The sequence below is a fragment of the Heptranchias perlo genome, chromosome 8 (assembly GCF_035084215.1).
Source record: "Heptranchias perlo isolate sHepPer1 chromosome 8, sHepPer1.hap1, whole genome shotgun sequence".
NCBI classification, from domain to species: domain Eukaryota; kingdom Metazoa; phylum Chordata; class Chondrichthyes; order Hexanchiformes; family Hexanchidae; genus Heptranchias; species Heptranchias perlo.
The window spans coordinates 25,748,822-25,762,998 of NC_090332.1; the positions used below are offsets into that span (position 1 = coordinate 25,748,822).

The following is a 14,177-nucleotide window of genomic DNA, read 5'->3' on the forward strand; positions in this document are numbered from 1 at the left end:
TTGAAATATGCAGCAGATTGATCAGTATCTAAAAGATGAAAAAAAAGGGAAATGTCAGAACTCAGCTCATAGGTTTTGTTTCTGTTATCGACTCATCCCGAAGCTATTAAAATATTAAGAAAATTATTTAAAATATTAGAAGAATTGGGGTAATTCCCCAACTGCTGACATGGGGTCTGGAACAGGGACAGATGAAATAGTGAGGCAGTGTTGTGAATGTAGAATGTGCTATTAGTTGGGATTATTGTAGGTGCATGTTATAATAGGTTTCAGATCACAAATTCACATGATGTGTCTGGGGTTGGATTCTCAATGAAAGGTACTGGACTCAGTTATGTTGTTTTAAAGTGCCTACAACTACTTTTACTTTCATATTTAAAATATCTAATTCTTCCAGGAGAGATTATTTTGCCTTAAAAGACAGAATTGCAGTAAAACTCCAGAAAATGCACTCAAAAATCAAAATTCAAAAAGCAAGATCCCAGAACTCGCTAGAATGTAAAATTCATGCCTTCAGCACTAACTCAGTAATTTCTATATTCGCCTTTGCTGTAAACTGTGCTTTTGAGTACTTTTGATTTTTTTCCCCCTGAAATGATTGAACGTTGGGTATGCCTGCATCTTAAATGACGACAAGCTTGCATAAGGCCAATATTCAACGTTGTTTTTGAGCTGTAAGCTTTTTAAAGCTATTTGTCAATTTTTGCTAATTTTCTAGGATAATATTTTGGAATAAGGCCACAACTGTAAGTTTCAGTGAAATACCCTATATATTTGTTGTACAGACAGGTTGAAATCATTAAGAGTCATTCAGATCTTTACAGCATAATCAGTCTTTTTCATAATAAGTAACTAGAAGTGTTAATTGGAAAGCCCAAGTATCTACAAAGTGGTGTCAATAGCTTGAGCTGGAATTTCTAAGCTAATTAATTATCTCTATAATTATATAATCATCCATCATCTGTGGAATAAAACACAAAAGGAAACAAATACAACAAAAATATTTTTAGCAGGATATTTTTTTCGACAGTGGAGTGGATTAGACACTGACCTTTCTCTTCTGGGACCTGGATTCAAATCCAGCCCTAACGGATGGGATGAAAGTCTCCTCTGTTAGCTATAAGGACCCACTGACTCATTACTGGGTGTCCCTCCTTCACATGCGAGCCTCAGTGAGTGTCAGGAGATTATTTCAGTGTAATGAGCATCACAGCCAAGGCACATTCTGTCCTCACATGCACTTCTAGTAGGGTGTAAGTTCTGTTTAATAGTTCGGTAAATTTTACAAACAGGCTGTGAGTACGTCTTGCTCCAAGCATAAAGATTTTATTAAGAAGTAGTAAAAGATGTTAAACTACAATAGTTCAGGTTATAGCACACTAAATAAGACATTGCAATACAATCTGGCAAAATCTTAATGCCGACAAGGTTCTGGGTTGATCAGTCCCAAATACCCTTGCGTTAAGATATCGGGCAGTCCAGTCGCTCCGAGAATATTCTAACAAATACATTTTACGCTCCTACCTATATACCCACAATCACACACCAAAATCTGCTATATCCCGAACTTCCTTTGTGTTCGCATGTCAATTTTTCTAAGCCAAACAACATCTGTTGACTCCGATACATTCCACAAGATAGTAACGCTTCCCATGTCATCATGTTTATATACATCGATAGTACTCAGAGACATGCCATCTCATGATGTAATCAACCAAGGACGCTTTAGTCACCAAGGTTGAGGCAATCTCGAATACATACAAACAAGTCATCGCCTGTGCCCCATTAGGGAACGCAAAGATGTTCTTAGTGTCACTCATATAGGGTATGCCAAAAGATCCAATGTCACTGTCTTTACTGGTGTTCACACTACTAGTGAAGCTGGATAATGATCAAAGCCTTCGGTTATCCCTCTTAATCTCCCCCTTCCTGGGTCAGTATCTGTTTCCCTTACTTGCCTCTATTTGTGAAGGACATTGGACTTTTAAAAAAAACATTGAAGACACTATATAAATGCAAGTTGTGGTTGTTAGTACGTCATTCACAAACTGCAGAAAAATTATACACTAAGAAATAAACTTGACAATCCCACAGCTACCAGTAAAAGCAAAGAAAGTGGCACTGCATCATATAAATCTACTTATTTATTATGCCAATAGTATAAACCAGAAAATGTAGCAAGCACCTGTTGGATGGAATATTTGCTGCCCCAGGAAGCTGTGGAAGCTACATCATTAAATAAATTTAAAACAGAAATAGACAGTTTCCTAGAAGTAAAGGGAATTAGGGGTTACGGGGAGCGGGCAGGAAATTGGACATGAATTTAGATTTGAGGTTAGGATCAGATCAGCCATGATCTTATTGAATGGCGGAGCAGGCTCGAGGGGCCGATTGGCCTACTCCTGCTCCTATTTCTTATGTTCTTATTGTTTACCCAATAGGCAGACCCCACACCATAACATTGTAGTGAGTTCATTGTTCATGTTACACAGTTGGGTACGCTCTTTGGAAGAGGATCCTATATACTGACGTATAAGTTGACCCAGATACAAGATGAGCCCCCCTCACCCCAAGCTTCTAGCTACTGGAAAAGAAAATCTAGGTACAAGATGTCCCATCAGCTATTACAATTGCCCAGAGTGCAGAATTTGATTTTAATGCATGCTGGCTGTTCATGTGCTCCATTGGCTGTGCACAACTGAGGAAGTGGAGACTGGGAGCCTGATAGAGAGCAGGTGCCTGGAAGTGGGAGAAACGCAGGCAGCAGTGGAGAGTCCATAGTAAACAGAAGATCAGGCTAGGCCCTTAAGCAGATGACTTCACTCCCTTGAATAAGTTAAGGTACCACCACAATGATGTATGAATATGACACGTCACTTTACACCCCCAAACAGGTACCCATATTTCATAAACAGGCATGTAAGTATACACAATGACATATCCATCATGTACCCATCATGTATCCTCTACTTTTAAAATGATTTTCAAACAAGCAACTGCACAAGGATACACCCACTCCAGCTTCAGCTTCTCAGAAGGCAGTTCTGACTTGATCTCGTCATAATTTGTTACATCAGAAGGAATGTACATTGTGATCGGACGCCCACGCATGAACATCTTGATCATATCTCCCTCTGTTCAAAAAAAAAAACTCCTGTTAGCTTTAAAAGTATTTAATTATTTTGTAATTGGACGAGACAGTTTTTCATGCTACAAGCAATGCAGAGTATGTGGATATCCTTTAAGGTAAAAAGCAGTTAGGACTTAACTTTTTTTTTATTTCAACAAAGCTAAGTCTTGGGTCATGACATTTGAAAAATTTTAACTTTGACACTACAGACCACATAAATTGGCCATTTTGTGTAGCTTAAAATCTTGAAAAGTGCTTTCTCTAACGCAAATTACTTTGAACTATTAACACATAAATGAGAAACCATAACACCAATTTATACCACAGCATGACATTCTATAGATTTGTTTCTGGCGACGTCACAGATGGCTTTCTGGTTATCTACCTAATTTCTTCTTTTGAAAATTAAAGCTGCAATCCCTCAGGTTATTTTAGCAGTACCACCCTTATCCTTTAAGCTGCAAAACTAGGCACAAAAAATGGGTAACAACTCCATTGAAATAGTGGGCAAAGTAATGTCATATGAATGGGTTAAGTGCACATATGCTGACATCGCACAAAGACATTTCTGGGCTATGGGTAAGATGTGTAAAATATATGCCAAAATCACATTTATACCACATATAGAACAGTTGGAGGCAGGGAATTGGTTAATAATGCAAAAAAAATTTAAAAGTAAATACATTTTGGAGAAAATCCACCCGTTCCAACCACATACTGCACCAAAATTACATAAGCCTTTGCTCTCTAAGATAATCAAAATGTAGCTTTTTCTTTCAAAATGAAATGTGTAGTGATTGACCTACATTTTTATACACAATTAAAAAAATAAATTGTCATGTATTTGGAAAAGCAGCAGAATTTTTTTTTTCAATAACCCATACAATGCTAACCACAGTCCCATATTATGGCAGTTATAACTGAAGATCACAAAGACAACAACTTGCATTTATGTGGTGCTTTTAACATAGTAAAATGTCCAAAGGCACTTCACAGGAGTGTAATCAGACAAAATTTGACACCAAGCCAAAGAAGGAGACATTAGGACAGGTGAGCAAAAGCTTGGACAAAGAGGTAGACTTTGAAGAGTGTCTTAAAGGAGGAAAGCGAGGTGGAGAGGCAGAGAGGTTTAGGGAGCAAAGTCCAGAGTTTAGGGCCTAGATGGCTGAAGGCACGGCCACCAATGGTGGGGCGAAGGAAGTTGGGGATGCACAAGAGGCCAGAGTTGGAGGAACACAGAGTTCTTGAAGGTTTGTAGGGTTGGAGCCAGTTACAGAGATAGTCATGGATGAGGATATGGAGGGATTTGAACACAGGGATGAGAATTTTAAAATCGAGGTGGACTGGGAGCCAATATATGTCAGCGAGCACAGGGGTGATGAGTGAGCAGGACTTGGTTCGGGTTAGGATACGGAGATGGGTGATGGCACTGAGGTGGAAGTAGATGGTCTTTGTGATGCAAAGGATATAGGGTCGGAAGCTCACCTCAAAAAGAACGCTGAGGTTGCAAACAGACTCGTTCAGCCTGAGACAGTGGCCAGGGAATCGGTGGCTGGAGACAGAGTTTGTATCGGAGTCCAAAGACAATGGCTTCAGTCTTCCCAATATTTAAAAGGAGGAAAATACGGCTCATCCAGGACTGGATCTTGAACTAACAGTCTAACAACACAAAGGCAGTGGAGGGGTTGAGAGAGGTGATGGTGAGGTAGAACGAGGTGTCGTCAGCACACATGTGGAACTTGATGTCGTACCTTCAGATGACGTCACTGAGGAGCAGCATGTAGATAAGAAATAGGAGTGGGGCAAGGATGGATCTTTCGGGGGACTCGAGGTAGCGATGTGGGAAGAGAAGCCATTACATGACTGGATAAGAGTGGAACCAGGAACAGAAAAAGATAACAAAAAAGGACTATTAAGCACATTTGTTTGCTCTTTAATTTAGGTCTACACAAAGGGCCTGTTCAGACTATGTCATCTCCCCTCCTACTGACACCATGCCCATGTCATTAATCTCCCTAACTGAATTGGAAATATGCCGTCACAGAAATCCATCTCTAGAATTTATAGACAGAATAATAAATCTCCAAAAATGTAAGAAGCGTAACACAACCCTGCTGTGTTGAGCTAAAATAGGGCTTTCAATTTTTGTTCCATATTTATCAATTTAATTTGGATTACATAAACCTACCCTTTAACATGTCATGACCCAAGGAGTTCTCCATTTCACACCCCTGCAAGTAATCAGCCAAGCCATTTGGTTATTTATGCTAACATTAAATTAGGCAAGCACCATGCAAATTAGGAAGTGAAATGAGGAAAACAGAGAAATGCAAAAAATAGATGCCTCTTCCCTGCCCTAAACTGGCTAATCTTTTTCTTCCAATGCATTCATCAGGAAACCTTGCATTTAATAGGTTTAGCACATTTGTAAACTGTAGCATCCAAGCACAGGTTGAATAGAGAGAATTGGAGGGGACAAAAAGAGTACTGTTTATAAAAAAACAAATGGGAAGTTGGTACATCATATTGAATTGCATATAAAAAGGTTTAAAAATGTCCATATTAACTTAATCTGATCAACAAAAATTAGGGGCCTCTCTTTACTGAATTGTGAATTGTCAAATTTGAACATTAATGAAATTCATATTGTTGATTTCTTAAAAAAATAATTCTCTTATTTAACTAAAGAAAAATTGCTTAAAATTCTGAATTATTTGGAATCTATGAAAATTAATTTTTTAAAAACAGCTCGACTTTTAATGTGTCCTGGATGATTAACTGGTTTGGGATTTTATATATATTGCATGAGGATAACTAATTTCAGTGTTGTATGAAAGGCATTTCCTTTACAGTTCAGTAGATAAGAAGGCCCGAGTATCCAAGGGGTGTGCATGTGTACTCCACAAGTCATTTTACAGCATTTCATCACATTCTTTAAATGCAATATTGCTAAAATCATCTTGAATTATAACTTTAACAGTGCTCCTTCAAAGTTCACCAAATTATAAGTTAGATTGGCTTACAGAAATTATGTAAAGAAACTGGGCAACAAACTTAGTGCAACCTATTTCAAACATTGCCATGAGTAAATGTGCTAATTAACTTGTACAAAACTGGTAGATATCAAACTAAGTCTATTATGGGTAAAGCTTGGAATCCTAAGAATGATTAGAAACAAGAATTATCTAGAATAACTGGAAAATCACCAACACTACCATTATCTTGTCCAGGGCATTACTAATTATTTAAAATGTCATGAATTGTTATTGCACGCCTCTTTGCAATTTGCCAAAATCAATCCTGAGGTGTTGATGTAAGCAGATGTTCAGGCCAAACTACATGCTTCAAGATTAAAATTCTATTGATATGTCATCTGCCAGAAAATAAAGTAAAAAATTACTACATTGTATTGTACAAAATAAACTATTAGCTGCCTAGCTCACCGAGCTAGGGAGTTGAAAATCAGGAGACTATGAGCAATCCTAGGGGAGGCCTACCTAACATCCGGCCGCTGCATTTTTGTTGGACCAGGAAGAGCATTTCATCTTCTCCTGACCCCAAAAAATTCCCCCAATAAATATTCAGGTTATTTTTGGAACGCCCTTCAGTGGCCACCAGTTAGGCCACTCACCACCCAATACAAATGTACAACATGCATTTGTACTTGAAAATTGCAAAGGGGATCCTACAACTGGCGTAGGACCCTGATTTGCATATGTAAACAGCTTCCCGCTTATTTCTGGTGGGGGTGTTGGCATTTACAAGCCAGCCTGAAAATCGCATTAGTTAGACTTTGGGCGTCAAAGGGGCGGCTGTTGTTCCCCTGTCATTTTCAACTGCCGCAAGTCTCATAAATGGGGCGACTGACAGTTGAAAATCCCTCCTCCTCTAGATCTTTACAGCCAGCAAAGAAGATTTTCATTTAATGAATCTGGGTCAAATATGAATCCAGGTCCTGCAGGTAGAAGGCCAGTACTTAACCACTGCGCCACCCAGTACCCTGCTCCCCACTATTGCACTTTCCAACACTGCTAATTTTCCCTCACTAGCCTTATAACACCAAAGGCAATTGTCCCACCTGTACTGACCACATTGGCTGAGATCAAGTAATTCAGCACAGATCAGGGACTGTACCAGGAAACTTTCTAGCCTGTATGGCTCAGTACTGCACTACTTGGTGCATTTACCCACTGAACCATCAGGGGAATTCTAACTGGCTCAAGCCTGAGCCTTCAGACTGGTAGATACTGTACCTGTAGTTAGATATGATGTATATATCGTCAGGTGACACTGGACATTCAGAGTTCCTCTTAAACTTGGATCACCACTGTGCATTTGTAGGCTCACGCATCCTGGTACTTGTGCAGTGTTGTTTTGAGTTTAGCATCAGCCCCGTTTTACAGCAAAAGTTTTGAATCTGTATTTTTAACCTCAGATAAGGACATAGCAACCATAAAAATGGTTTTGTGCAGGTAAGTGGAAACTTCTGTTGGTCAAAAATTCTCAATTATACAAGTAACTTGTTAATAAGAGAGAATATACAAAGATTGTTTTCTTTTCTCATAAGAAGCACCACCTTAAAAATTGGGCTTTAAAGCACGCAGCAACCTGTAAAAGCTTCTGTAGCACTGAATATCTCCTGAGGTTACTTCTTACCGCATATGTACGGATTTCAGATCACACACTATTTTCTGCCTAATAAGTAAAAATGCACAGCATAAAACTACCACTTCAGCATTAATCAGGTCTCAGAAACCACAAGCATTGCTGGTATAGAGGATATTCTGGTGCAGTAAAAGGTGATTGAGCGTTTGCGGCCTAAACAGACATTGCTGTGCTGGTGAAAACACTGAGCATCATTTTACCAGATGTCTGTAAACAGATACACAATGATGTGACAGCTGAAGTGTTATTATGCCAAACATTATGTCTGCAGCATTACATGTATGCATATTTATTTCCTGAGGAAATTCAGCACTCGGAGGGTTAACTAATCCTGGAAAAACTTGCTGGTCCACCAGCAGTGCAACAATCTGGTTCAAAATACAGCACCCTTGCTGAAATCAACTAAACAAAACCAGACTTGGGACAAGAGGAAACAGGAAGGAACTTACTGAGAAATGATATCCTGGTGCAAAGATCTAGCAACACCCTGCCGTGGGGAATTCTTTGTCTTTACTTTTTGAAGTAGAAAGAAAAAGTGTTCAAAATTGTTTGTATCCTAAATGCTTTAAATCTGTTCTAAGCTTTTGGATAATCTACAAAACAATGAAGATTAAGTTTCCTAGATATTTGACAATGTTGATATTATCTATATCTTATTCATTCAAATGCTTTATGCCTGTTTCTTCACCTTCAAAATTCTCACCAAGAATAAGTTAAAGTGATTTTTATCGGGTTTATAACAAATTGTGAAACACCATTTTAAAATTAACTTTACAAGTTTTATAGCAAATATACAAATTTGCAGGTTCAATCCTCATGGCCACAATCCCAGCCCTTGCAAAATGGCACGTATTTTGTACACAAAATTGAGGCCATCTGTTCGACACTGCCTCCTCAGCTCCCTCCTCTTCCCACACTTCACTTCTCCTAGCCCTTTGTTCAACTCAGGTCTCCGTACTTTCCCAGCCTCAAATGCCTCTTCTCAATGAAGCCGACTAATTGTTTCTGTGGAGTGCCAGTTTCTGAGCTAGTGTTTCCTTTATTTCCCACCTCTCCGAACAGGTGTGCAGCCAATAAGCAGCACCGGTAGGATTGGTTGCATGCCTGACACATGATAGAGGTCCCTTTACCCAAGTGAACACATGCATGCAGCACGCGCCAAGTCCTATTTTCGGGTGCCACTGAATTTCTAGGCCTGAGTATCAAGAGGTGTGAAACATTAAGTAATAACATCTAATTTGGGTCAGCCAATGGGTTGAAATAAAAATGTAACCCTGTATACATGAGACTCCCTTATAAGGTTGTGTTGGTACTCCATTTATTGGTGTCACCGATTATTTTATAGGGTTCTTGCCCTCTGATGGCAAGAACACAAAAATGCTGTCAACAAAGTGACAACACTGCTTTTGGAAGCAACAAAATGCACCTTGGGAGGAGAGTTTTCCTGATATTTGCAATCATGTGTGGCGGTACCAGTGAATATTAATAGCTAGTGCTACCAGAACTTAAGTTTGGTCTGCCATTTTGATTCTGGTCATGGGCAGGCTAACTCTGGTCACCATCCCCAATATTGAGGAAAGAGCCAGTTAGACTGGCAAGGTCAAAATGCAAGTTTGCGCTAACTACATATGAAAGAGATTTGCACATGGCAGTCATTTTAAAGTCGCACATGCGCAGTGATCCATTGTCACCAAATCTACCCTGCAGTCTAAACAAGGCAGATTCAGAACAATGAAGCTTCCTTATATTACAGAACCACTACCATCACAAAGATCTTTGTGATAAGGAAGCATGCAACTTTGTGCCAGAATGGTGGGCAAATGTCTACATATTGCCTGAATAAAGATAACAAATAGCTTTTATTAAAAATATTAACTGTCTAAAAATTGCAAACTTCACATAAAATGTATTTTAAAATTAAATGCAAACTGAAGATTATGAAAGGTAGAAGGTATTATGATCTCTGGCAGCACTGAATGGATGATGTAAGAGTTCAAGTTAACCAATAAATCACCAGTAATTCTCCTATGGTATTGTTCACAGCAAGTCCTCTGTTGCTGACTTTTGTGAGACAGCCATTTTGTTGCTTTGACATTATCTGTCTCTATCTGTTGGATACATAGCTCTCACTTACTCTTTTGTGGTTTTTTTGCAACCATTGCCTTTGTTTGCATATTGATTTCAGTGAGATTTTTCACTTTTCTGATATTGGTGCATCTGATCGCTTTTTTGTTTCTCTCTTACTTACTTGTGCGTCAATGGATGTCTGTGATGTCTTCTGTTTGTCCCATGATCGCCATCAATCTCCTAGGGCTCGATATTAGCAGGGCGGCGGGTTCTCAGCGGGGGGGTCGACACGCGCCCGGTGAAATCAGTGAGCTCCGCACGGAATCGCAGGCTAATTGGAGCCACTTACCTGTGCTTCCGGGTTTCCCGCTGGTAAGCTGCGCGGCAGGCGGACTGCGCATGCGCAGCAAGGTCTGTCAGCTGGAGGAGCCCTATTTAAAGGAGCAGTCCTCCACTGACTGATGCTGCAGAAAATAGGAACAATTACAGCATGGAGCAGCCCAGGGGGAAGGCTGCTCCTAGGTTTAATGATGCCTCACTCCAGGTATCATTGGATGGGGTGAGGAGGAGGGGGAGGACAGAGATCTTCCCCCTGGCGGGCGGGCGGGAGGAAGCGGCCTGCCTCTGCCACCACAAAGGCCTGGCTCGAGGTGGCAGAGGAGGTCACCAGCACCACCAACATATCGCGCACCTGCATACAGTGAAGGAGGCGCTTCAATCACCTAAGTAGGTCAGCCGAAGTGAGTACACTTACTCATTCCCCTACACTCCGTCTGCCACATCACCGCCCCCACCCCACATCTCCTTCTGCACTGCCAACATTACTCTATCATATCACTCCTCACACCCACTCAAAGCTCATCCTCATCTTACCTGCACTTACTCACCTCGCCAGTACTCATCCCGCCACTACCACTTAACCCAATCCTCATACAATCTCATACTCACCCTCTCATGCATCTCTTTCACGGTCAGCCTCACTCAACCTGCCACTACCTGTGCTGCAGCCACAGGGCATGCATCACATATGTGCAGTAGGAAGCGCAAGGCAAACGTGTCGTGAGCATGAAGGGGATGCACAAGGGTGTTTGAGGGTTTGTCATGGTGTTTACCTTTATTTAATTTCTGATCAACTCACATAACATATTATATTGTCACCACTACTGCCACGTCTTTGAGAATCTTGTTTGGTTTGTGCAATAATGCCCTTTCCTGAGGATCACTATGAAGACCCACAACTGATGCCACCCATTGTGTCACTGCAGAGTGGGTGTAGGTGTATTTGCAGGGCTCTTTTGTGCAGATGACTGAGAGACATCAGCGATGTCTCCGGTGGCACCCTGGAAGGATGCGGAGGAGAAGTTGTTGAGGGCAGTGGTGACTTTGACAGCGACAGGTAAGATGGTGCTCGGGCCAGCCGGGAGCAGCTCGGCATGAAGGAGGCTGCAGATGTCCACGACTACGTCGAGTGACTCTGAGTCTCCGTGTGCACTGCTGCTCGGAGAGGTCTAGGAAGCTGAGCCTCAGTCTGTAGACCCTGTGGCGAGGGTAGTGCCCTCTGCGACGCATCTCTCTCTGCAGTTGGCCTCCCTCCTGCTGTGCAGGTGGATGTGTCACAGCACTGTGTTGTGGAGCTCCACGTGTCAGAGGTGGACGGCGTGGCTGGTGATGCTGTTCGCCCTCCGAGGTCATGACTGCAGCTACGGCAACCCCCATTCGGAAGATGTACATTTGAGGGGGTCCGCAAAGTAGGTAAATGTGTCTGGACACCGGGGTAAGTGTGCAAGTTGGTGAATTTTCTTGTTAGGAGGAGGGTGGTGGAGGCCAAACTTTGTCCAAAGTGACAGAGTGGCCTCCTGCAATGAGTGAGGGTCTCCCCCCTCACCTGTCAAATGGACCTTTGCAGCTGCCACAGGCTGATGGCTGCAACACGTCCATTTGAACTGGGAGTGTTTCCCCCAGCACGGGAAACAGTCTCATTTAATTTCAAAATCCCAGCCCTCCTAAAATATCAGGTCAATCAGGTCTATAAACGACCTGAAGTACCTGTTTAAGTACTTCAAGTGGCACCCCGCCGGCTTTTGTTGTCGGTGGGAGTCCCTCATGCAGGGGCTGCGCGCGCATGTCAGCGCGTCACTGGGGAACCTGGAAGTGGGCGGGTTGGAGCCGGGCTCCAGACCCGCCCCGGGAATCCCGGATTTTCGCAACCCCCCCCGCCAGGAACGCACCCGATCGCGGGTGCGAAAATCGAGCCCCTAGTCTCTGGCTGTGCTACACAGCTGCAATTTTTTTTTGTCTGTTCAATGTCTCAGTTTCTTGGAGCTTCTTGCTGAATCTATTGGGCTGATTTGAACTCTGAACAGGAATTAGGCATGTGGGGGCTGAAGTGGGCAGCAAACCATCCGGCCCCATGGAGGGCAAGGCCCGGAGATCTTAATTTCCAGGTCACATCTGCATGTCCCGACTCTAACTCCCATCCAAAGCCGGCAGGAGTGACGTCACTGTCAGTGGGTGTGAGTCAACATTGGTGGTAGGGGGACCCATGGAAACGGCAAGGTAAGTACAGATTGGAAGGGGGGTGGGGGGCTCGGCAAGTTTATGATCGAGGGAGGGGTGAAGCCCGGGGCAGTGGAATCCCAAGGCATATTTGTGAGGCCAGGAAGAGCCCTTTTTTAATGACAATTGTTTTAAAAAATCTTACCTGGGCTTGGATTGTTTCTAGTTTTTGCTGGCGGATCTGGAGAAATTGCAGGCCCGCGGTTAAAATAGGACGCCATGCTGCCATTTAAATTAGGCCCTAGTTACTTTGGGGCGGGCGGCCTTCCCATGCCTGAATTCGAGTGAGTAAAATTTGTTGGGTGCAGGAACACAGCGTGACCCTCCCCCCACCACTATCTTACCCTGCCCGCACCCTTCTCACTGGGTGGTGATTAAAATCGTCCCTTATATTTCAGTGATGTGTTGTGAATATCTGTCTTTCACTTTATCTCTTACTCCAGCGTGCTATTTTCTCTCTGGATGCATTCTCTCTCTAAATTTATCTCCCCTATGTTCGCCCCTTTATCTCTCTCACCCATTTCTGCTGTTTTTTCTCTGTGCCCTCATCTTCTCCCATCTTTGCTTCCCGCCACATTTCCCTTTGTGTCTCTCTGCACTTGTGGGTTTACCTTGTGTCTGTATTTGCTTCTGCGTGACGATAAAGTTGATGAAGGTGGTATTCTCCCAGGAATTGGTCGGCCATCATATTTCTTTCTGTATAACAGTGAAGTCCTGCAGCAACAGCTGCGGAAGGCCCAGTAAAAGAGAGGGTGGTAGCTCTATGAAGGCACAAACTGAGGTGAGCTAGTGTATACACGTACTCGCATCCTGCATTATGGAAGAGTAGGACATGGGTTCTCATCTATAATTCCCACATGACCAGTAACGAAACACATTGTCAGGGCAAGGACTTTTCCAACAGAAGGGAAAATCAAGCATTTATGTACATTAAATCAGAGCTGCAAATAGTTCATACTGCTTTCATGTACATTTAAACAGCACCACTGGTAACGATTATGCCTGCTCCCTACCTTTCAGTTGGGAACTGTGATATGGCTTGAGGGTGGGGGCCTAACAGGGGGAAGAAAGTCAAATAAAATTAAGAGAAAAGAAAGGTTAAACTGATGAGCATCTTTACCCTTAAACATCATATCTGCAGTATACAATTTCCATTCTTTCTTTACACTGAGCCTATTTAAAATGGGATCCATTATTCATTCTGAACAACAACTTGCATTCATATAGCGCCTTTAATGTAGTAAAACAGCCCAAGCCGCTTCACAGGAGCAATTATCAAACAAAATTCATCACCGAGCCACATAAGGAGATATTAGGGCAGGTGACCAAAAGCTTGGTCAAAGAGGTAGGTTTTAAGGAGCTTCTTAAAGGAGAGAAGGAGATGCTTAGGGAGGAAATTCCAGAGCTTAGGGCGAGGCAGCTGAAGGCACGGCCGCCAATAGTGGGGCGATTAAAATCGGGGATGTGCAAGAGGCAAGAATTGGAGGAGCGCAGAGATCTCGGAGGGTTGTAAGGCTGGAGGACGTTACAGAGATAGGGAGGAACAAGGCTATGGAGGGATTTGAAAACAAGGATGAGACTTTTAAAATCAAGGCGTTCCCAGACTGGGAGCCAATATAGATCATCGAGCACAGGGGTAATGGGAGAACGGGACTTGGTGTGAGTTAGGATACGGGCAACAGAGTTTTGGATAAGCTCAAGTTTATGGAGGGTGGAAGATGGGAGGTCGGCCAGGAGTGCATTGTAATAGTCAAGTGTA

General features: G+C 42.4%; 1 protein-coding gene across 11 annotated transcripts in view; it reads right to left on the reverse strand.

The window, feature by feature from the left end:
* Positions 1-14,177, reverse strand: part of LOC137324491 (echinoderm microtubule-associated protein-like 4) — a 350,494-nt gene that overhangs the window by 85,862 nt on the left and 250,455 nt on the right. For 9 of the 11 annotated variants that reach the window (XM_067988817.1, XM_067988815.1, XM_067988814.1 and 6 more), the window contains one exon: positions 3,011-3,134. In XM_067988817.1, coding sequence (XP_067844918.1) covers positions 3,011-3,134 — 124 coding nt within the window. Of the gene's footprint in view, positions 1-3,010; positions 3,135-8,244; positions 8,364-13,029; positions 13,260-14,177 lie in introns of those variants that run through there. The other 2 variants (XM_067988823.1, XM_067988822.1) reach the window with 2 other exon arrangements.